The sequence below is a fragment of the Cinclus cinclus genome, chromosome 4, assembly GCF_963662255.1.
Source record: "Cinclus cinclus chromosome 4, bCinCin1.1, whole genome shotgun sequence".
Classification (NCBI taxonomy): domain Eukaryota; kingdom Metazoa; phylum Chordata; class Aves; order Passeriformes; family Cinclidae; genus Cinclus; species Cinclus cinclus.
This window is the reverse complement of record NC_085049.1, coordinates 10,523,781-10,546,699: the sequence shown is the minus strand read 5'-3', so window position 1 is coordinate 10,546,699 and position 22,919 is coordinate 10,523,781. Positions and strand designations below refer to the sequence as shown.

General features: G+C 36.6%; 1 protein-coding gene across 2 annotated transcripts in view; it reads left to right on the top strand.

The window, feature by feature from the left end:
• MAGI2 (membrane associated guanylate kinase, WW and PDZ domain containing 2) overlaps window positions 1–22,919 on the top strand; it is a 698,568-nt gene that overhangs the window by 577,806 nt on the left and 97,843 nt on the right. For both annotated transcript variants that reach the window (XM_062490827.1, XM_062490826.1), the window contains one exon: window positions 4,048–4,683. In XM_062490827.1, the coding sequence (XP_062346811.1) occupies window positions 4,048–4,683 (636 nt within the window). The remainder of the gene's footprint in view (window positions 1–4,047; window positions 4,684–22,919) is intronic.

Sequence of the window (22,919 nt, the reverse complement as noted above, 5' to 3'; positions counted from 1 at the left end):
TAGTTAAATATATGAAATATTATGGGGGCTTGTGGTTGTTTCTGTGAAGAGGACATCAAATTTCATCAAGTGTAACATACTGTGTTGTATCTGACAACAGGGGACTAGATTCAGCCATCCAGGAAGACCCCTCCAGACCCATTTTCCTAAATTTTTCAGTTAAATTTAAGAGCCTTAACTAAATCAGAGGTAACTTCAGGACAATTTCAAATTTGCTTGTTGTCAGTATTCTTTAAGATTCTTCAACTCAGTGCTGAATTTAGACACTGAAGAATCTGCTTTTGTGGCAGTGTAGATTTTTGAGATGTAAGCCAGGGTATCTGTTGTCTACTGGGTGTCTGTCAAACCTGCCAGTTCATCTAGAGTCTGGTTCAGATGCCTTCTCCATAGACCAGCCCTTCTGGGCTCCCCCATCCCTGAACAGTCTCAAGTAAGATGAGGATGGTGTGGCATGTGTACAGTTTGTACAGGCTAGTGAGGAAGATGAAAATGGAGAGCACCTGATAGAGAGGATGTTCACCCTGGAGAAGAGAAGGCTCAGGGGGATTTTATCAATCTACATGAATACCTGTACCAAGAAGATGGAGCCAAGTTCTTTCCAGTTGTAAGAAAAAAGGCAAACACTCAAACACAGAAGGTTCCCTTTGAACATCAGAAAACACTTTCCTTCTGGGAGGGTGGCTGAGCACTGACACAGGTTGCCCAGAGAAGATGTGGAGTCTACCTCCCTACCTACCAGCCCTTTACAAGGTTACTGGTTTTCCTAAGCCATGTCCAGAAAACCACCTGGACATGATCCTCGGCTACTGGTTCTAAGGGATGCTGATTGAGCAGGGTTTGGACAGCATGACCTCCAGAGATCCCTGCCAAGCTCAATCATGCTGTAAGCAAGATCCAGTCATTTTAGTAAATTTAATTCTAAAAGTCAGGCAAAGTTTGATGCTTAATATAAATGTTCTGCTTAACTTCAAAGATACCCACTCACTGTGAAACTGTGATTTCTGGAGGCAGACTATAGCTTGCTCAGAAAATCAGACAGGAGTTATAAAGTGATCACTATTATGCTGGTCCATATGCACCCATTATTATTAGAAGCAGCAGAAGAGAACAGGCAGAAAAGATGCTACAGGAACCTTTAACGGAGGTTTCCTAAAGAAGAGAGGTTTTGAACTTTGCATTAGCATGGCACTGGCTCTGTAATGCTCTTAACTTATCTCTCTCTCTTCCTACCAAATACTGACTACTTTTCTGTGTCAGCCATGAGGAACTCTCAGGCTGGAAAAATGAGTTAGGTTTGGAGAAAGTACAGTCGAGAGATTAATTTGAAGGATTTCTGAAATTAACCCCTTTTTTTCCTCCTTCCTGTCTCGTGATCTGAAACTGTTTCTCCCCACTGCAGCCCCACTGTATAACTCCTTTCTTTGAGCTGAACTTAGTAACTCATGCCCTTGTGCTCATCACAGTTAACCTGTGGCTGTACATTCTCCAGTGACAGTGCAGCAGGTGGGTCCCAAACAGTCCCACTGTGACTGAGTTACAGCAACAGGAGTGCTATTCATGTTATACCTCAGAAACAACAAAGAGCTTTAAAGATCTTGGTTCAGGAAATGCTGAAGGGTTTTCTGCTGGTCTGTGAGGGATAATGGAAGGTTGTTATTTGAAGTTCTTACCCAAGATTTTCCAGTGCTTAGTTTTGCCTGGTTAGTAACTGGGGAAAGGGACTACTTGGCCCATATGCTTCCTGACTGCACTGCTTTTGCCAAATCTAATTTCTTTTCACTACAGATCTATATAATGTCTACTAGTTTATGTAATTTTCTGATATATCGAAATCATATTGATTTAAGTTTTATATCACAGCTAATCCTGTCCAAATACTGAAAGTGAAGAGCTGAGAACAAGCAACAATTTACTTGCCCAGCACAAAAATTGCATTTTTCATTTTGCACTCTGCTAATGTATTGTAAGAGAGGATGAACAAACAGATTGGTCTCCTCCCACCACATAGCTGCATTGCCAGCACTCAGGGAAATAAAGACTGCATGGATTAAAAAGTCGCAAGGTTACTATTAAGGCATAGCTACTGAAACTGCAGCATGCACTGAGCAGCTCTCAGCTCAACAGAAGCAGTCCTGTTGTGAGCAATGTCAACCTCACTGCTAACGTGGGAGCCAGGGATGAGAATGCAGGTAAGATCTTTCTCTACCAGGGCATGAGCAAATCATGATGAATTGCAGCCATTGACACAGTACTTTGTACGGTGCATATTTTCTTTTAAATTTTGGCTTTTGAAAACTGCTTTATTTTCAGCTGCTTGAGACAAAAGCATTGGAGTTTTTTCAGCCCTGCCTATGAAGTGACATTACTGTTTGTGCTTGTTTTGAAATCTATTTGTGATGCACATTTAAGAAAGCATTTGCAGCTCCTGAGGTTTATGTGTGTAATACAATCATTTAAACAAACTTCCTTAGCATTTTTTCCTTAGGCACCCTCTGAAGAAATCTTCCTCTGAATCATAGTGCATATGCAATTAATTACTGTCGGGCTGTTACACAGACTGATCATGTGGGAATTGACCATTTCGTTTTCACATAGAAACAGCCTTTGCCTTTTGTCCTCACTTAGAAACAGCCCTTGCACTGGCATCTTGATGACACTCTTATCCTCAGTTTGCTGGATTAGATATTTTGATTGAAGTACTTGAAAGACATAATTTCATAAATGCACTTAAAGCAATTCCGCCCAAATCACCTCATTCTCCCTAAATCATTCTCATTTTGTTGCTGAGTTTTCAAATACCTTTAAAAAGTTTTGTGTTACGATGTGTCAATTTTTGAACTGTGTACCTTGTAGATATCTCACAGCATCCTGGTGATTAATGATAGGATAATAAGACGGTCTTCACTTAGAAAAATATTTTGACTTCTAGAGTTCTCTAACCAAATATCCTTTTATTTTTCTATAGATGCAAACTTTTTTCTGAAAGTGAAAACTGACTGTGGGTCATCAAATTATTCTGAATATTGTTTGCACTGAAAACTCATTTTTATTTTAATATGCTCCTTAACAGCACATAAAAATTATTTATGGCTATAAATATATATATTTATTCTAACACTAAGAAGAATTTTGAACTTATTTCTGAACTTTTCAGTAACAGTAGATGGTTGGTGCGTGGGCAATATGGAGACCCATAAATAGCCTGTTGACTTAAAGTATTCTGCTTCCATATGCTCAGACTGGTAGGTCTGCTATACATGAGACAAGATTTAAAGGTAAAGGGAGTATCTTTGGTTTTATTTGATCAGCTGCCTAGGTGAAAATATTAAACTGATTTTCATATATTTGCCTAGATTTTTCTAATGTAAAGCTATTAAACCCACCCCAAAAAAATTTGTTGTGTCATTGTCCTTGAGCCTTTTGGCTACAACAAGATGCCATGAAATATCTCTATGTTATGTAAGCTAGATATATCTCATGCCTAGAATAGGAAATGACAGTATCAGTTCTGAATGGCTGATGGCAAATAATCACATTTAACAGAAAATTTTCAATATCATGATCAGTGTAAAAAGTGTTTCCTTATGCACATGTATACACAGTCTTGCATTGCTATTCATTGATTCTTAAGTCCAGGAATACTCTTTTTTTATTTTACTCTTCACCAAACAATGGTATTTCTTGACAACACGCTCTCCAAATAATCATCCATTTTACCTTATAAAAAAAAGTAATCTAGGGAGACTACACTGAAAGGAGTTGGAAAAATAGGGAGGAAATTTTAAGAAAAGGTGAATGTCTGGATTCATCTTAATTTTCCATCCATGAGCTTCCACAGAAGATGACTGGTATTGTCGTTGTGTCTTTGTATTACATTTACTGCCAGACAAACTTTACTTTTTTGTCTCTCCTATATGAGTCGGTATGTTGATTGAATTTATTGTATTTTTTTAAGTAGACTTCTATTCTCATTTTTTTAAAAAATGCACTGCATATACAGCAACTGAAGTTGTCTCATGTTGTCACTGTTTGTTCTTCTCGTTCTAGGTGATGTGATTGTCTATATTAATGAAGTTTGTGTCCTTGGACATACTCACGCAGATGTAGTCAAACTCTTCCAGTCTGTTCCTATTGGTCAGAGTGTCAACTTGGTGCTATGTCGTGGATACCCTTTGCCCTTTGATCCTGAAGATCCTGCCAACAGCATGGTGCCACCCCTTGCAGTAATGGAGAGGCCTCCGGTAGTGGTAAATGGAAGACATAACTATGAAACTTATTTGGAATACATTTCTAGGACTTCTCAGTCTGTTCCAGACGTAACAGATCGACCACCACACTCCTTGCACTCCATTCCAGCAGATAGTCAGCTTGATAGCACATTCCCACCACCTGCCCATGATGATAATGTATCAATGGCTTCTTCTGGGGCCACCCAAGCTGAACTCATGACCTTAACCATTGTGAAAGGGGCCCAGGGCTTTGGCTTCACTATAGCAGACAGTCCTACAGGACAGAGGGTGAAGCAAATTCTAGACATTCAGGGATGTCCTGGTTTGTGTGAAGGTGACCTCATTGTTGAGATCAACCAGCAGAATGTACAGAACCTGAGCCATGCAGAAGTAGTGGATATACTTAAAGAATGTCCTGTTGGAAGTGAAACTTCTTTGATTATCCATAGAGGAGGTAAGTTCGGAAAGTCTGTACAATTACAAAAATGTGTGTAAAAGGTTCTAAACCATAAGACATACATATACTCACTACATCCTTGTTTGCTAGATTGGAAATTAATTTCCATGTTGTGGGAAGTAACATCATTGGTTCTGGAAAAGTGTGTCTGTAATTAAGTATCCTAGGCAAAATCTTACGATTTGTTGTACATTCCTTTATGTGTTTTGAGTGTCAATGATGCCATCTCTGTATAAGAGTAAAACTAGGGCAGTTCCAGACCTTTCACCCCATAATAGTTTGTGTGGTGTCTGCAGCAAACTCATGTAGACCCAAAGCAGTGCTGCAAGCTTTAGATATACTTGTATGTATTGACTCATTAATGTAGATCAAAATCAGAGCAATTTATTTACCCTTTACAAGGTTACTGGTTTTCCTAGGCCATTTTGCCTCCTTTTCATTCATTGTAAAAAAATTTTTTGCAACAGTTATTTGGGTTATTTTCTTTCCTGATAACAGAGATCCATGGTACATATTTCTCTAATTTAAAAAAAAAAAAAATACTTCTAGTGACTTGTTTTTTTCTCACCAGCCTGGCACAGTAAGTTTGAATGTTCACCATTGGAAGGGGAGAGTCAAGACTTATCCATAAAGAAGCAATAAGAACAGAAAAAGAGTTGAAAACATGACAGGGATAAGTTATTTCATAGCTTTTATTGTTTTAGCCAAACAAAATTTCTTTGGTCATTCAAGGTGAGCAGCCATCCTACTTTATTAGTATCCGAAATAAATAATGATTGGATTTTTTAAATTAAAAATCTTTGTTTGTCTAAAGGCATTCATATGCCACTTGATGTACACCTTCTGTGCTTAAAAAGAAAAGGATTCTATATACAAAGACGCAAAAATGCCATCTCCTTTCCTTCTGAAGAATAGAAATTGGGAAGTGACGCTTTAGTGTTTGCATATGGCAAATGTTTATCATTAGAATACCTAAAAATCCTTAGAATAAGGAATATATTAACATTATATCAAATTGCAGAAGTAACAAACATAGGGTGATTACAGAAAATCCATGGTCAATAAAGGCACATAGTCAATAAAATATTTTTCTTGTATATATATATATATATATATATATATATATATATATAAAGGAATTATTTACAAGAGACAGAATATGCTATTTATTTGGAATGAAACCATATTAGGATGATAATTAAATTGGAGTCACTATAGTATATGAACTTGAAGAAAATTAATGGTTGCAGAGAACCTCATTGTATTCATTGGTCTTAAATCTGGTTCTCTTTAATGGCCATTAAGAATCTTGAACAATGGAGTAAGCAACATTTCTTTTATTAAGAAGTTGACAAATAGGGAGAATTTCATAACCAAAAAAGAGCATAAAGAGGATTAGGAGGGTTAGTGTAACCTTAAAAAGGTGGAATTTTATTTTGAAGAAGACAAGATAATCACCCTCTAGAGGAAAACTATTTAGAACACCAGTCTTCTGAGAGAAGTGGAGTATGAAATCCAGTATGCTGAACAAGCCTGAGTAATAATAGACAACAAAATAGATATTACAGCAATCAGTGCAGGACAGTAGCAAGAAAAACCCTGAAGCAGCAATATACTCAAGCCCTTGAGGGTAATTGCTCTCTCTGAGGAGAATTTCTTCTTAGATCATTGATTCATGATCAAAACATGATAGTTTAACATGGATCAACATGACAGTTTAACAAGTTCTGGTACATTAACTGAGCTGTGGTTATTTCCTACACATCTCTGTGGCAGGTGGGAGATACTACAGTGAGCTCAAGGCTCAATAAAGGCACTGTAATTTTTACACCACCTGCTCTCAGCTCAGGCCAAACACTGAGGTACAGGTCATTCCCCTGGCTCAGCTGGCACAACATACTAGGTCCAGATGCAGGAATTTTTAACCCTTGTTGCTGGGGCAGGAAGTGGTTGGTTGCTTTAGAGAATGCAAAGAAGAGAAAGAGAGTGTGTTTTCTTCATGGTAGAACAATGACCAAGACTAAAGCAAATATTTGGAAGTAGTACAGTGTATTAATCTTAAGGGGATGACACAGAACAAATGCAATTTTTGCTACCATAAATTTTTGTACTTCAGAAATAATGACTATACCTTAAGGTTGTGAGATGAAATTAAAATTTTAAAAAAGCTCACTTGAGTGATTCAAAAGAACTGAAAAAATAGTGTATGAATCAAACCTACTTTACCTAAGAGATGGCTAAATCATATCTTAACACAAATATGAGAACTGTTTTAAGATTAAAACCAGGGTTTTATTTCTTTTTTTTTATCTAATCATAGGAAAGGGGAATCTATGTGACTAAATATACACCTAGTGTGTGGGGTTTTATGTCTGTGCTAGTCGTCATGTTTTTATAGTCCCTGGGCAGAAATAGGTTTTTCTATGATGTAATTCTTGTAATTCCACTCTAGATGTTTCACATAAGTCAGGTATATCTAGGTATACCATAAAACTATATTTGCTGCTTGACTGATTATAAAGGAAATAGAGGATGACTGATTCAGGTGTATGTGTCTATCTGACATGTTACAAATAATAAACAGGTGATCAGATTTGGTCATGTGAGATAATCTGAATGCAAAACCAAATAGAGAAAATTTCTTTGACTCTAAGACATTTAGTCAGTGACACCAGTAAAACAGAGCATACTTTCTCATTACTCATGGATCCAATTTTTAATTTCTTAACTTTGATGTGTAATGACACTTGAATTATTCCATCCTTTTCCATCATTACCCTGTGCATCCTGTCTTTAATGTCTCATTTTTTAAGATTAAAACCAAAGGGATGTTCTTGCCTGTGAGGAAGGCTGTGTTTTGCATAGGGTTGTGTATTGTCTTTGTAATGTTTCTGTCTGAAATTAATGTGGCCTAACTGCACACCTAATTGTGGCAAATCCATTTCTATAAGTGGCTTAATTTCTCTCTCATCCAGCAATCTTATTTACATTACAGACAAGAAACAGATTGACATTGACTGAGATTTATTCTCACTATTGGAAGAAGTATCCCATACTGGAAAATATACTCCCTTGGATGCACATAGTATGCAGGCTAAGGATTTAAAAACCACTGTCCCTCGAGCTTAGAGAGTTGGCAGCCTGAGAGTATGCAGGAGAAGGAAAAGATTGCATGTTTCAAAAGGATGGAGGGAACAGCAGTACTCAAATTTAAAGAGGCCACTAAAATCTCTCTCACCATCAACAGAGACTTGTCATGGGGTACAATCCAGCTGGAGGAAGTCCCACAACTCATAGTCTACTCATTTTAAGATTTCTAAAGCAGAAGTAGCAATGTATCTGCTTGTTAAAAAATAATAATGGAAATAATGTAATTGTCTGTCAAAGGAAAGCATCTCTCTAGCACTGGCTAGACATCTTACTGTCTTTTTCTTGTTTATTGGACAAGTTCTTTGCTAAGTGGATGCACCGTAATAGTTCAGTATCTGTACGTCTGTTTTTGCTGAACATCCATATTGTTTCCATTGATTACTATGAGCTGCTAGATGTCTTTGCGTTGAAAAACAAAAACTAAAATTATTGTAAAAGTTAGTGGAAAAATGTTGAGAAAAAAAAAGAAGAGAAGAAAAAAATTAATATAAAAGAACTAAAATAACACCCAAAGAGATTAGAGATTTATTCCTTTCCAGCTTTGCTTCAGGCTTTATACTTTATTCTCAGCTTCTACAATCAATGTAGATTTCACTGAGTATAGGCTGCTGAAATAGTGTGGAAGAGCTCTCAAAAATCAGTCTTTCTGAATGTAGATAGAGAATAAATTCTGAATTAGTCCAGTACTACTGAATACAGCACTTAGTGTTTGAAGTGGTTTCTAGCAAATTTATGTAGAGCAAAATATTCAGTAATGAGGACTTCAAAAACTAGGTTTGGCATGTTCTACTAATTGAGTTATCCAAGTATTTGACGTATGCCATCTCTTTTGGAAAGTACCTTTGAAATCTATTAACCTATAGACAGCTCCAGAAATGGTCTTCTAAAAGACCTTTTTTTCCTGTATATAAAAGAACTGATAGATTCAAATCTAGATTCATCAAGATTGTGTTTGAAATGCTGTTGTTAAGGAAACCTGCAGACAACCCAGAACTGATTCATGAAGTTATGGCAACTCATAACAGGTGTTGAGAGTGAAACATCAAATGCAAATAGTGGGAGGCTGAAAAAAATTCCTGCATCAGATGGCTATTTTATAATCATGGCATAAGAGAATGGTAGAATCCAAACTGGCTCTGAGAAGCTGAGAATGTTGGTACAAAACTGAGCCAGAGAACTTGACACACTGTTGACACTGTTTAATTGTCAGCCCAGTCCTGGTGTGGGATGACTGGCAGCAGCCAGTGTCACCATGACACGGCATGGGAAATAGTGAGGGCCCCATGCAATGCACACACAGTCCAGATGAGGAGGGAGAATTTAACTACATACTTGTGAATTGTGTGAATAAAAGAAAGGCAAATTATCTTTCTCAGACACTGCAGAATAGTAGAAGTGTGTAACTCCTTAAAACCACTAACAGATACCAGTAAATTACACATAGCATTAGCAATTTCAAAAACAGTCAGAAATTTTAGAAACATCTCTGAATATTCCAGTGAAAAGCAAGAATCCCTTAAAATAAGCAGACTTCAGTGGAAGGAACCTTCCATCGTCAATACCCTTTCCAAGGACTTGTTTCAAATATGCCAGTTTTGCTTTTCTCCCATAGAGGTTTCTTTCTTTGTTTGGGTTTTGGTTTTTTGCCAGGATTGCTATGTGTTTCAATTCCTCTGATCAGGAAAGTTCATGCTTCTTTATCTCCAGGTTGTTGTCTTTTGGAAAAGACTTTATCTTCTGCACAAGACAAAGCTGAGGCAGCACTGTCACCCTGCCAGCACGTCTGGCCCAGGAAATTCTGATCTCTTGGTTCCATGAGCTCATCGCACCACTGAGGTCTCTGTGGCTTTTATTCTCATTCTGCACTTCTTCATTCAAAATATTAACAGAGTACCTGTTGCAAACTGGAGACCCTCTATCTCATGGCTTGCTCATCCCCAGTTCAGGAGTTTCTAGTCAACAGTTCTGAGGATTTAAAGAAATTAAATTCCTGGAAGTATGTTGTAGGTTTTTGATTTGGGACTTACAGAGGTTTTCCATCATTCTGCTGTCTCTACTGTTTTATGTCCCTGAGTCACTGGCATTTTGTTTCTTTCCAGTCACTTCCTGCAGGAACCCAATCTTGGTTTAGTTGCTTCCTACAAGTACTCTAAATTAACAGTAGTGTGTTCATTCTTGTCTTGTTCACGAAGTTCTGCTTCTTTCATTGTTTCTGAGAGGAGAGTCTGCGACAAAAGACAAGGTCTCATATCTCTCCTGTTTCCTGGCATACTTTCTCCTCTCCAGGTACTTACTTCAACTGTACATTTGCTCCTGATCCATTTCCTCCTATTTCCTGAAAGTAGTCTAATGTTGAGAGGGATATTTGGCAATATCTGTATTTTTAACCTCCTGTATTCATAAATGTCACATATATCTCTTCTTTGTGAGCTTAAGGGACATTTGATCACACAAAGGGAGTGTGCACATGGACCTAACACTGAGCCACTGACCCATTTGAAGTGTACTACATGATCCATTGATACCTAGAAATAGGAGACATAAATTACTTCTGTTGAACATGCTGCTGACAGCATCCTCTTACAATTTTCTCTTTCCAATTTGCCACACCATTTTGCCTTGCCATCTCTCTAAGTGCTCTGTTGTTCCTGGATCCATCTGCTTTAAAAACGATGGAAAGCAAAGGTTCATAGCTGACCTTTTTCCTTTCCATCTCAAAATTATGAGCTTTTTTTATGACATCATAAAATTCTACCATTTCCTCAGCGTGATTTCTCTGTGAACATATTCTTCTCATGCTGGCTTTTGAGTTGTTTCCCTTTCCTTCATGTTCTTTTTTGTTGCTGATTTTAGCTAGTAAAGCCAAAAACATTTAATGATCAAAAATATTGTGAGTCATGCTATAATGTTCACTTCACTGACTTTTCTGTTAGATGTCATGTTGCCCTTTTCCCAGCCATGGACACTTGTCTCTTCCTGTCTTCCCTACATAGAAATCAGTATTTTGTGCAAAATGTTTTCGTAACAGCCTAGTAAGAAGGACAGTTGTCTTTCCTTTGTGAATTCCAGAAATTAAATTTCAGAAGGATTTTTAGAAAATGCTGTTAACATACCAAAAAAATAGCTGCTGTTACATTAACAAAATTCCTGAAGCACTGCTTTCCTGACTCATTTCTACAAGGTATGTTCACCTTGCAGAATATCATATTTTTAACTGTGAGATAAGTACTCTCCTAGCAACCTTCCAATTATTTACATCCTTGTGCCCTACACATTGAGACTCTTTTATGCTTTGGATTCACTTGAAATACTTTTTAAGCATCTTGTTGCAATTATCTGATATAAAATCTGTTTCAATAAATATTACACGTTACAGCAGGTAAACAAAAAATAAGTTAAATATAGAGCCTTGTTTATGAAGGGATTCAATCTAAATATTTTTCCTGAGAGAAACTGTAACCTTTCAGTAACACAGGAAATGACAAATTTGAATAGGAGGAGTTAGGGCAGGAGACCAGTTATTCTAAAATTTGCACTAATAAAACTTTCATATATTTTCTTGTATAGCTCTGATTAGCAGTGAAACAGTGTGCAATTGCTTCCATATTTCTGAATAAAAGGTACAGAAACCATAGATGTCCTTAATGAATATGGATTCCTGAAAAAACAGACATTAATAATAGCTAGTAGTTCTTACACTGTATTACTGGAAATAGTATTAATGCATAATGTTTCAAAGTGGTAGTGCTATCGTTTTGCTGCTTCTTTCTTATTAATGTTTGTGCACTGTGTGGTACATTTGTGGATAATTTTGCAAAGCATTAGATAAACCCTTTTTACATATATTATACAGCAGCTTTTTAATGACTACTAGAAAGCATTTTGTTTCAAAACTTCTTTTTTGACTGGTGAAACTTTTCCAATGCAGGCTTATATGGTCTGTGTGAAATTTGAACAGTGCTTCTATTAAAACTTGGGGACACTTCTCCTAGGGATGTATGTGCCTAACTCTTGCTGACATTGGAAGAAATTAGTTTGCACACTGGAGAAATAAGTCCCTGCAGAAAATCTTTTAGCAAAAAGGAAGTGTATAGACATATATTGTCATCATTGCATGCCATAAAGAGATAACTACCAGTGCTCCAGTGGCTGTTGTGCCACTCCTTATAGCCAAGGGGCTACAAACAGTGAGCAGTCAGACATTACAGTTGTTTGGAGTACAAAGAGACTTACTGTGCACACAGGATTTGTGCAGGGCTGCGGGAGCTCTGCCTTTGGGACAGGCAACTTCTTGTCTCCCCTGAGAAGTACAGGGCACGTTATTGTCTGATGGCTACAAACCACGTCACTGCTAGAGCCCAGGAGCTCCACTGGCAGTACTGCTGACTGGTTTCAGTCTTACTGGTATTAGTGAATGAAGTCACACAAATTGAAGAACAGTTTGTTTGAGAAAACAGACTTTTTGGCTTGCCTACCTTGGAATCTGGCCAGGCCAGAGAGGTTTCTCCTCTGCATTTGCAAGCAGTATTACAAGAAAAGTTAATGGTGTTGTCTTGGACCGTGCATCTCAGTGAAAGATGACATCTTTTGAAGCCAAATACCTCCCAAGCGTGGTACGTGGGAGAGCCTACTGCAATACTGAGGCATGAAGAAACTTGGGTTTTTTTCTCAGTCACCCATAGTCTAGTTTCTGAGTGTATCTCACCTTCTTCAGAGATTTGGGAGATCTCAGCCTAAGGATGGAGAACTACAGAGCTGAACTCCAAAAAAGTACCATACAACTTGTGCTTGTGTACTGAGGCATGTCTAAAGTTTAGTCTAAATGTGTGGAACAATGTTTTTGTTGGTTGAGTATAATGTAATGTCCTATTAAACAGCATTTGTTGGGCTTCCAAATCTGTTGTCAAAGTACATTGTGTAGACGTTGTGATGTGGTGATTTGTAAAATAGTGCAATATTTAATAGTAATAAAGTAAGCTAATACACTATGAAACAAGTGACTACATTATCTATTGTGCTACAGACTTGAGACACAGCACTGGGAGATGGGAAGGTGTGCTTTTCAGGCACTTCCTAAGCCACAAAACTCTCTTGACCCCTATGATTTGCATATCTAGTAAAATTGCAGAAACTAAATTCATCTTCTAAATGAGATATCAATCCCTGTATGATTCTTTGAGCAATTTTCATTTACATTCTTAAAAAGGGAAGGAAGGCTTTAACAATGGCTATGCTTGCCCTCTATGATTCATGTTCAACATTTGTTGTTTTTTTTAAATAAACCAAGATTATGACATTTGTTAAATACAACACTGACTTCTCAGGAAGCCTTTTGGTGACTCATAATTCAAACACAATAAAAACCAGCACCAGGATACATACCCCTTTGTTGTGCCACCTTCATTTTACAGTAAAAAAAAAGGACAAGGAAGCCAAAGCTGCCAGGCACAAATTCTGAAAGTTGACTCCCAAGTATGTCCAAATAGATTTCTAAAGGAAATAAATTGCTTTCCGAAGCCAAATTTTTCATAAGTTGGAACAGTATTTCAGCACAGAAGAAACATACTGTGCAGTGATTCTGTTTGGTAAATAAGAAAAATCTCAACTTTTATTTGTTTGGTACCTTTTATTACCACAACCTAAAAGAAGGCAGGCTTTCTTTACACACATTCCCAGGGTCACCTTATTTTTAATGTATATTTCAGATGGGTGCAAATTATACTCAATGGACTTTTTAGAATATTTTTTTCTATAATGTAAGCATTTTTAATTGTGTTTCATGTGTTCCACATCGAGCACTTCTAAAAATTCTCAGATAATTAGAGAAATACTCTGCATGTGTGAATACAAGCACAGATGCAAAAACTTTGAATGAGAAAATATTTTAATGATCTTTACATCCATTTTATCAATTCATTTCCACTTCCATAATTAGGTTTTTTTGATCGCAGAAAATTTGCTAATATTTTAAGTTGATAAATTATGATGATGAGATTAATAGTAGTAGTAATAATAATATTAATAATAATGCCATTTTTCTTAAATAATTTTTAAAGTTATTAAATAATACTTCAGGGACTATTTCACATCATAAGAAAGGTTTGTGGATCATGGGAATACCACAGTATTATCAATATTTTAACAGTTGCACTAAATCCACTTAGCAATATAAAGCAAATATCTTTTTCTTACAACCCCTGCATAACTTCTGTATTTTAATTTGTTCTCAATCAATATATTTACTTTAGGTATCTGGGGCCAAACAGTGCCTCTCTATTGCAATATAAACACTATCATATCTCTGAAGTACAGCAAAAGACACCTTAATCTGTTCCTTAAGGGGGAAAAAAAGAATGACCTGTTGAGGAGCTGTAAATATGATCCTAGTGGAATAATGTATCAGGAGACCCAGCTTCAATTTTGCATCACTCTCAAGCCTCACACGATTTAACATCTCATGTTCTCTGGAATACGTGTGAGGAAGTACTTAGTGAAAAATGGAAAGATTCTGGTAGATGATTTGGTTTAACCAAAATGCAGGATGAGTATATTGATGGATGCCCTAAAGCAGCCTGGAGAGAATTTTGGGAAAGTCCACAGGGCTTTGGTCTGTTGCCAGTGAGAGCCAACAAATGTGGCAGAGTCAAAGAGAGTCAGGTCCATCCAGTTTCTGCCATTCTTCACTAGCTTTTCCCATGTCTTACCCAGTCCTTTCTCAGTCTGCATGTTTATTGCTTGTCATTCTGGCTCCATTTTCCTGTTTGGCAATTCAGAGAAGCTGCCATTCTTGAATGTCAGCCCAGTCTTTGAACTTAGCCTTGCTTTGAGCAAGAGATTGGCTCAGCTGAACTCCAACTGTCCCTTCCAAGCTAAACACCTAGAATCCCTGTGGTTCTCCATGTTTCCCACTTTTAGGCCCAGGGTGTTAAAACAGAGGGTCTCTGATTGAACAAATCATCATCTGGATCATTTAAACTTCTGCCACAGTACTTCACAGAGAGAAAGAGAAGCTTTTTAATTTTGTCTCCTTGTTACACCATATCGAGTATGGGATGAATCCTGCCCACACACCAGAGGCAAGCATAGGTAGTAATCAAAGTTATTTTAAAACCTGCATTACCACAAAAGCTGAAAGCTATCTCATGCACTAAGGCTAAATCTAGAATCCCATTCATGCTACTAAAAAAAAGAGTATGGATTTCTTTATAAAAGTGAAGTTAGAAATGCAGACTGCATAAAATATTGCAAATATTGCATATTAAATATATATTAATAGCTTTATTAATACTTCAAGGGTTTTTATAAAATTCAATTGTTTTATATAATGGACTTTTGTAAGTCTTTACAAGCAACAACTCCACTCCTTACCTAAAAGTGGAAAAAAGTAAAATGAGTATGGGTTACATTGTATTGAAAAATTGCTTTACTTATCAATCTTTTAACATAATTATAAGTAGGTAATCAGTGAGGGAATTTATTTTTAATGAACTATCTCTAGGAAAAGCTCTTGGCTTCTGACAAAATGCACTTTCTTTGAAAATTCTGTAGAAAACATAAAATCAATACTGATAAACTTTGCAGTTGGCAGGGATTTTGGTCCATGCCATTGAATAGATAAGACATTACTGATAAAAAGCAATGTGGAATGCTTAATAAATTAAGCATCAGCAAGCAGGAAGTGTTTTTATCTGGCAAATTAATTCCTGAAAGAGAGCAAGGAATGCCACCCAAACCTGTAAAAGTGCTTTTGAGTCATTATGCGTAATCACCTGAGCATAACATCACAATGGGGGAAAAAAGCAAATTCAGCAAAACTTCTTAAAACTAAAGGTTTTGTTATATTTTTCTTAGTAAGATGCCATTGCTAAACTATTTTATTGCACTTATTATTAATGTTAAGAAAATCAATTAGGTCCTGTTCCAGATTGCCTTTCCCTGCTTCTTCATACCTGTATGTCCATCTTATATTTCCTTTTTTTTCCCATTTACTTCAAAGCTACTTTGTGACACTTCCATATACTGTGCAAAGATCAAGCATCTTGTAGATGTCTTATCTTTAACTAAAGTTTATTTCTTTTTTTAGACCTGAAAAATGGGATTTCTATAGGATTTTCCATACAATTCTTCATTAGCAAAATGTTCAAGTGTAAGGTAGATGGAACGATATTTCCTTACTACCCGACTTTTATAATAGATCTCATTTCCTGCGCAGACAACTAGGCATGTAATTTCAGAATTTATTTCCTGTGAGGAATCTTGCAAGTCGTTAATTAAAAGCTTGTAAAAATTAAAGGACTTTGCTTAGGAAAAGTAGCCTAAAACAGAGCTGAAAGGGTAGAAACCAGCTAGTGAAGAATTAGACATTCAGAAAGGTGGTTTGGGTCGCATAAAGAGCACTGGTAGGAGCCAGTGATCCTTTTCTCAGCAGATAGGAAGCACAGTCCCTGGCTTACAGCTCTCTGGGTATCAGTCTATTAGCTGTAATACTGCTTCAAAGGCATTTGTGGTCACCATGAGTAAACATTTACCTGAAACATCTGCAGCCATCCTCTGTATCAGAGACGAGAGCAGTCTGATGGAGAACTCTCTTTGGTTTCTTCCAAGTGTGAGGGCTGCCTTCATTCCTGTGAAAAGTGCCTGAGTTAGGCAGGTCCTCCTGCAGTGGAGACAGTCCCTTCCTTCCTGAGGTCCTGATGGAGAGACATTTCCAGTGCCTGTGGGTTCTGAGCATGGGAGGAAGAGTCAGGGCAGAAATCTGGAGATCTACAGCCTAATCCAGCAACCTGCTGAGAGGAGCAAAGCCCAGACAAAATGGGCTGCAGATGGAATGGGATGGAAATCTGGGGACTAGCAGGGACTACACAGAGCTTTTTGTAACTCAGGAAGTCATTGATTTCACTGGAAACAAGGACCTCTAATGTAGGGACATCGTGAGCAGGGCAAGCTGCTAAAATCAAATCCTTTGATTTCTATGTTCTCCAGTTAATGATTTCACATCTTCCCTATTTGAAAACATAATGTATTTTGGTTTTATTATGATAAAGCTCAGTGCTTTGGGTTTTTGTTTGGTTATATATATAACCAAGACTTTGGAGCTGTTATAGGAATGAGTCTAGGCAGGTCTAGGTAAAATCTTTGGTCAGCCTGGGATCGAGCTTATGTGGGAAGAAAAGACCAAATCAAAACCTGTTATATTGCCACAAAATATAAGGTAATTTCTTCACCACTTTCATATATCCTTTGCCTTGCAGGTTAAAGGCTTGAATTCTGGAACTGAGGACTGAAGTTGCTTTTACTTCTGAATTGATAATAGTTTCTGTGGCTATTTAATTGTGAGCTAGTAGTGAAAAAACAAAAATCACTCAGAAATTCTAGGGATTACAGAGATTTTTACAGAAAAGGAAACTTCTACTGCACCAGTTCTACAATTTGAGGTGATAGAGACAAAAATAATATGCATTAATATAATTATGAAGTCAGAAGAAAAGAGACTCAAATTGAAATGCACTGCTAACACTTTATCTTTTGCAACTCAAAGCTATGAAATTTATATTGGGAAAAAAACGGATAGATCATAGAAATAAAAAAAATTGTGGTTTAGAATGCAGTATACTATGGAAATAATCATTTTTGTCTATTGAAAATAATGTTGCAAATTTAAAAGAAAAACAAATTTAGGTAAGAAAAATTAATGCCTCTGAAATTTTGTAGGTAGGGGATCAGGCCTAGTTTCTAGAGAGTGAGTGTTAATTCTGAAGTACTCAAAAGCTTTTTATTTTTTGCTCCTCTCTGTTGTCTGAAAGATAAAGAATTGCAGTATAACAACATATATGCTTTTGTCACTAAATTTAAATGCATCTATTGCATCTTACTGGTATAGGATTGCAATTCAGTTACATTTATAACTTGTTCCTACTAGGAAAGGGATGAAGAAAAAATCATAAATTGTGTTTCTACAGAGCTACCCATTTTTATTCATTAATATGTGATAGCTACTTGCACACTGGTTTGTTTTTTTGTCTATTTGCCTAACAATAAATAAATTTTACCAGATTAATGAGAATTATAGGTATTTGCCGTGTCTCCCATTTAAGGTGTCTATGTATGGCAGAACACACAACTTTCAGAACATTCTTCAGGGTAAAAATTTTTATGTGGAGAGTCTGAAAATTCTTTTTGTTTTCTCTTGCATATTCATTTTATTTTCAAATTGCAGCAATTATTTCTGAATTACTAACTTCTGAGTAGATGGAAATACAATTTTTAATTAGAATGGATTTTTGTTTCCTCTATCCTATGATTCTCAAACCTTTTTAAAAAATTCACAAATGAGAACATCCACTGAGAAGTAGAGCAACTTAATCTAGAGCTGTTGGTTGCCTTATAGATCAAAAACCTTTTGATGGTATGAAAAGTAAAGGCCTGCTTATAACAGGATAAATTACTTCAGGCTCCATGGCATAAGGGACATCTAAATTGCTAAATATTAGATGATCCTGCTAAATGTTAGATGGTCAGTATGTATTTTGTCTAGAACGTGAATAGAAATTTCATCTGAGATCTGATTTATTATGATTTTTTGCCCACTAAGTATTCAATACATTCTGGAAATGCAGCTGCTTTTCACAAAATGGTGTTAGAGAATTACCATTAACCAATGAAAACACCCTTTGATAAAAGGCTCCCCTTTGATAAAAGTCACCCCAGGACAGGCTCTAATTTGAATTAACCTTCTCCTTCCTTTTCCTCTGAAGTAGACCCTTTGTTGTTGATCCCTGTGACATGAATTATACTCTTTAATTTAGCTTTTAAAGTTAAAAAATATGATTTTTTTTTTTTTTAAAGAACCAGGGAAATTTCCTCTACAAGTGATTTCTTATCCTATCAGATTGGGATTATACACCAGTAAAGCTGTTGGGTGACTGGGCAAAGAGCATAAAGATCTACCCTTAGTGTCATTTTATTTATCTGTTCTTTGGGGAAACCCAAGGAGAATGTATCATGACCATCGCAGATTAATTGTGCTGTTCATCCAGATTCCTTCAGTCAGCTATGTTCTTCAGGCAAAAATCCAATTTTTGTCTTGTGATCAAATAGGGATACTGAGGTATGAGGGTAGACTGAGGAAGAAGATGGTTCATGGATCTAAAGACTGCATTCAAGTTTGTTTTCTTACACAGTACGTTCTGATTTTAAATAAGGAGGGACATAGATGCAATGTACACTAGCATGTCTTTCTTAAAATGCAAAGGTTTAAGGTCCACAAAGTGCTTCATGGTTGTCAGCACCATAATCTCCTCTGTTTAACTTGTCATGTTTATGTACTGTTCCAATTTTCTCAGTATTGAGAGGTTTATTTCCATTATGTTGGACATGTCATCCAGCTCAAGTCTAAAACCAATTTGTGTTCCTCTGAGAGACACAGCAATGTCACAGGGAAAAAAAAAAACCTATTCATAGTTTATCTTCCTTTTCCTTGTAATACATTCATTTAATACTTATCACTTCCAAACTATCTTGTCAGGATCCTTTTTTAGCATCATTTTTTAGTGTTCTGTTCATTAAATTCTTAAAGTACTGCCAGGACTACATGTGACCAGCACATAATCTAAACATCATAAAATTCATATAAATACTGTTCCTCTCTCACTAGACTTCAGGACACAGCTGTTCCTTATGTTAGTTGCTCAACTCCAAACTTTCAGGAATTCATTTAAAAAAAGACATTTCTTAATGGTTTTCTTTGCAAGCCAGGTCATCTTGATCAATTTATCATGCTTTATACTCTTCAGTATTCTGTACTGTCATATCATGCTCATATATCATTATTGCTCTCTCATTTTTTTCTTTCAGGCTCCTATGGTCTTATGCTTAACCATCTGAACTTCATGTCATTTTAACCAGTATAATTTAAATCACTAAAATGATCAGCAGAGCTTTCACTAATTGAGTTTTGTTCTTCTTGATAAGCAAGTTGTATACTGAAAATTACCTCCTGAGACAAGACATTTATCTCTACTAGGTACACGGCAGAGTGGACAATATCAAATCTTCAGTAGCTCACAGCAAAGCATCTTACCTGGAGGTTCAACCAGGGAACTGCAAATTTAAAACTTAGCTGTTCTTTTCAGTGTTTTGTTACCCTTTGCATGTAGGCATTCCATCAACATCCCTTGCCGACTATTCTGTTTTTCAACACTAAATGTTGTATTTTCACATCTAAGACTTAACCATGTAAACCTTGGTCTTGTGTTAAGTTTTGCTTCTCCAGTTGGTCTTCTCTTTCAGTCTCCAACTGTTTGTCAGTCTTTCCGTGCTACCTGAATCCCTATAGCCAAGAATAAACTCATCTGTTGAGCTCATGTGAAGGAGCAGGAAATTGGAAATTAATTATTCCTTTGAATAATATCTGTATTCAAAACATCAAAGAATCATGCTATTGCTTATCCCAGCTTTCACCACTGTGGCTGAGTGGCATGATTACCTTTTTATTATGTTGCCATTGACTGTTTGTCATTTCACCATGTGGTATTAAAATGAGTCTGTTATGATTAACACCTGAGCTCCTGACACTTTCCATTTCCACAGAGCAGATTTCAAAAGCAAATTAATAAAATTTAGAACCGTGCAGACAGCTTGATGCATATTAAACACAAAATACTGAAGTTACTAATGTGTAATTTAATAATGACAAGCAGTCAGAGGAAGCCAGAAGGTTCTCTAAATCTCTGTAATTACACTTATTTGTTGCTTTATTATAACTTTTGTCCAGTGCTCCCAAATCTCAGAGAAATCAGGAGGAGGGAGACTCTGAGCTCATTAACAGCATCCAGGGCCATCTGAGAGGCACTGGCACACCAAGAAATCTTCACTGGGATGGCACAGTAAGGATGACAACTTGAGCTCTGAAGTTTTCCACAGAGTCTATGTCATATCTGCCAATCTAGGACAGATATAACATTAGGTATGGTACCCTGGACACTCAACCTGTGTTTCTACATCTGTCTTAAGTTTCTAATTCACAGATTATGACATGAAAATTTACTTGTCTGAATATCAATATCTAAATCTGGCATGTGTGCTTGTGTGTCTATTATAACTGATGGGAACTTTAATCAACTGCTGACATACAGGCATCCTATTCTATTGAGATACCCATGTATATTCCATCTCACTTCCCACTGAAGGTCCTTTTGTCACAGTTGGCAACTCTAGGATACACATGCAAGGAAAAGAAACTATTTATTATTGTATGCTTTTCCCCCACACTTGCTGAAGACATTTTGTAAATGTATTTTCAGGAAGAGGACTTTAGGACACTGTATTAAAACAACTTATGTGCCATCTACATTTTAACGGAAAATATTTGGAACATGCCTTGGTATTCATCAACATGGCATACCATAATGCAATGTGAGATTTCTTTATTGGGCTTAGAAAGTGTTAAAGCATAAACAGGAGCAGAATCTAAACACGTGAAAGAGCAGAGAGAGTTCTAGGCAGAGTTTCTGACTGTCAGAGAGCTCTGAAAATATGATGCAGTATTCCTGAAAAGTTTTTGAGGCTTAGCTTTCACTAAAGCCAGACTGAGTTGTCAGACATGTTTTTAGAAAGCAGAGAAAGTCTCTATGGGTATGGCAGCACTTGCAGGCCTTTCTAGAAGCAACAGCCACAAGCTGTCAGGGTTCTGAAGTCTCAATTTATATTCCAAATAATGTTGTTGGTTCTGTGTGTATGACACATACCAGGCTTTTCACCTTGCTGGGTTTGCTCTGCTCAGGGGGAGTTGCATTCAACAATATGTTTTTGCCCAAGACAAGACATTTTCATTACCATTTCTCACAGCATTAGAGCAGTATAGTCAAGATGAGTAATTGCTAGTCTGGAAAGAGAACCAGTGACACTGATTTTAGCAGCAGTCATTGGACAACACACATGAGCAAACCTGCACGTTGTTCAGGGAAAACTTCCCTTCAGCCAAAGAAAAGGTTCTTTTTCATGTCTGTACAAAAATATACTCGTGACCTTTTCAAAATGTTGATAGAATCAACAATCTGTGAGCAAACATCTAAGATGTCTTGCTCATCGTGTGTAAGTACCTATGCATGCAGATTTTTGCTGATTGGGTTAGTATTTAAATAAAAATACATATTCTTAGACCTCAGAGAGGAAAATAACAGTTCATCCAATACTACCTGCATCTCCAAATCAAAAACTAGGATATGAAGCTAGGGATTTGAACTTGTAGTAGAAACTTCTGTCATAAAAACAGACAGGGCTCTTCCTCAATTCCATGATAATTTTTTCTACTCCAGCTCAAGTTGTCCCAGTAAAATCTGTTCTGCAGCAGCATTTTCTCTCTGCCAAGATACAACTGTCCTTCAGATAATATAGTTTGCTATCAGCAAGGAAATAAATCTGTAACAGAGTTACACTGTTCAGGTAATTGGTGTCTGAAAAGAAAAGACAGTTTGTGTAAAAATGAGACATTCTATAGGTGTTTACTATCTACCTTTGCCCTTGAAAAATAATTCATTCTTTCTGAGCACATACAAAGTTTGTTCCAAAAATGTATTTTTCATTTCTGCAAATTGAGGTTTTTATTATTTTTTCAACCTCTAGTAAATTTACGCATCAGAAAATGTCACTAACTGTTGCATTTGCCTCTGCACTGTTTTAGATATGATGCAAAAATTCTCTGCCTCACATCCATATTAATTAGAAGGACATGGTACTTGTTGGGTTTTCTACATGGTTTTGTAAATTATTTTAAATCTCTGACTGATAAGCAATTCACAGAGCTGTAGCAGCCAAGGAAAATAAATATCTGTATGTCCATTAGAATGTAAATTAACTCATTACTGTGCCAGCTTCTGACCTTTTCTGATGGCCGTATTCTTGCCAACAATGACTCTTTGCTATTCATGAAAGTGAAATTTAATGGCAGCTTGAGATTCTCTGGTGTATTTTAGATTACATTCTGATAGATTCGGGTGACCGGTGAGGGTTCCAGCTTGAACAGCAAATACTTCTAGCATTCATGACTTTGAATAGCTATCCTTTTTCTAATTACTTGTGAAGAT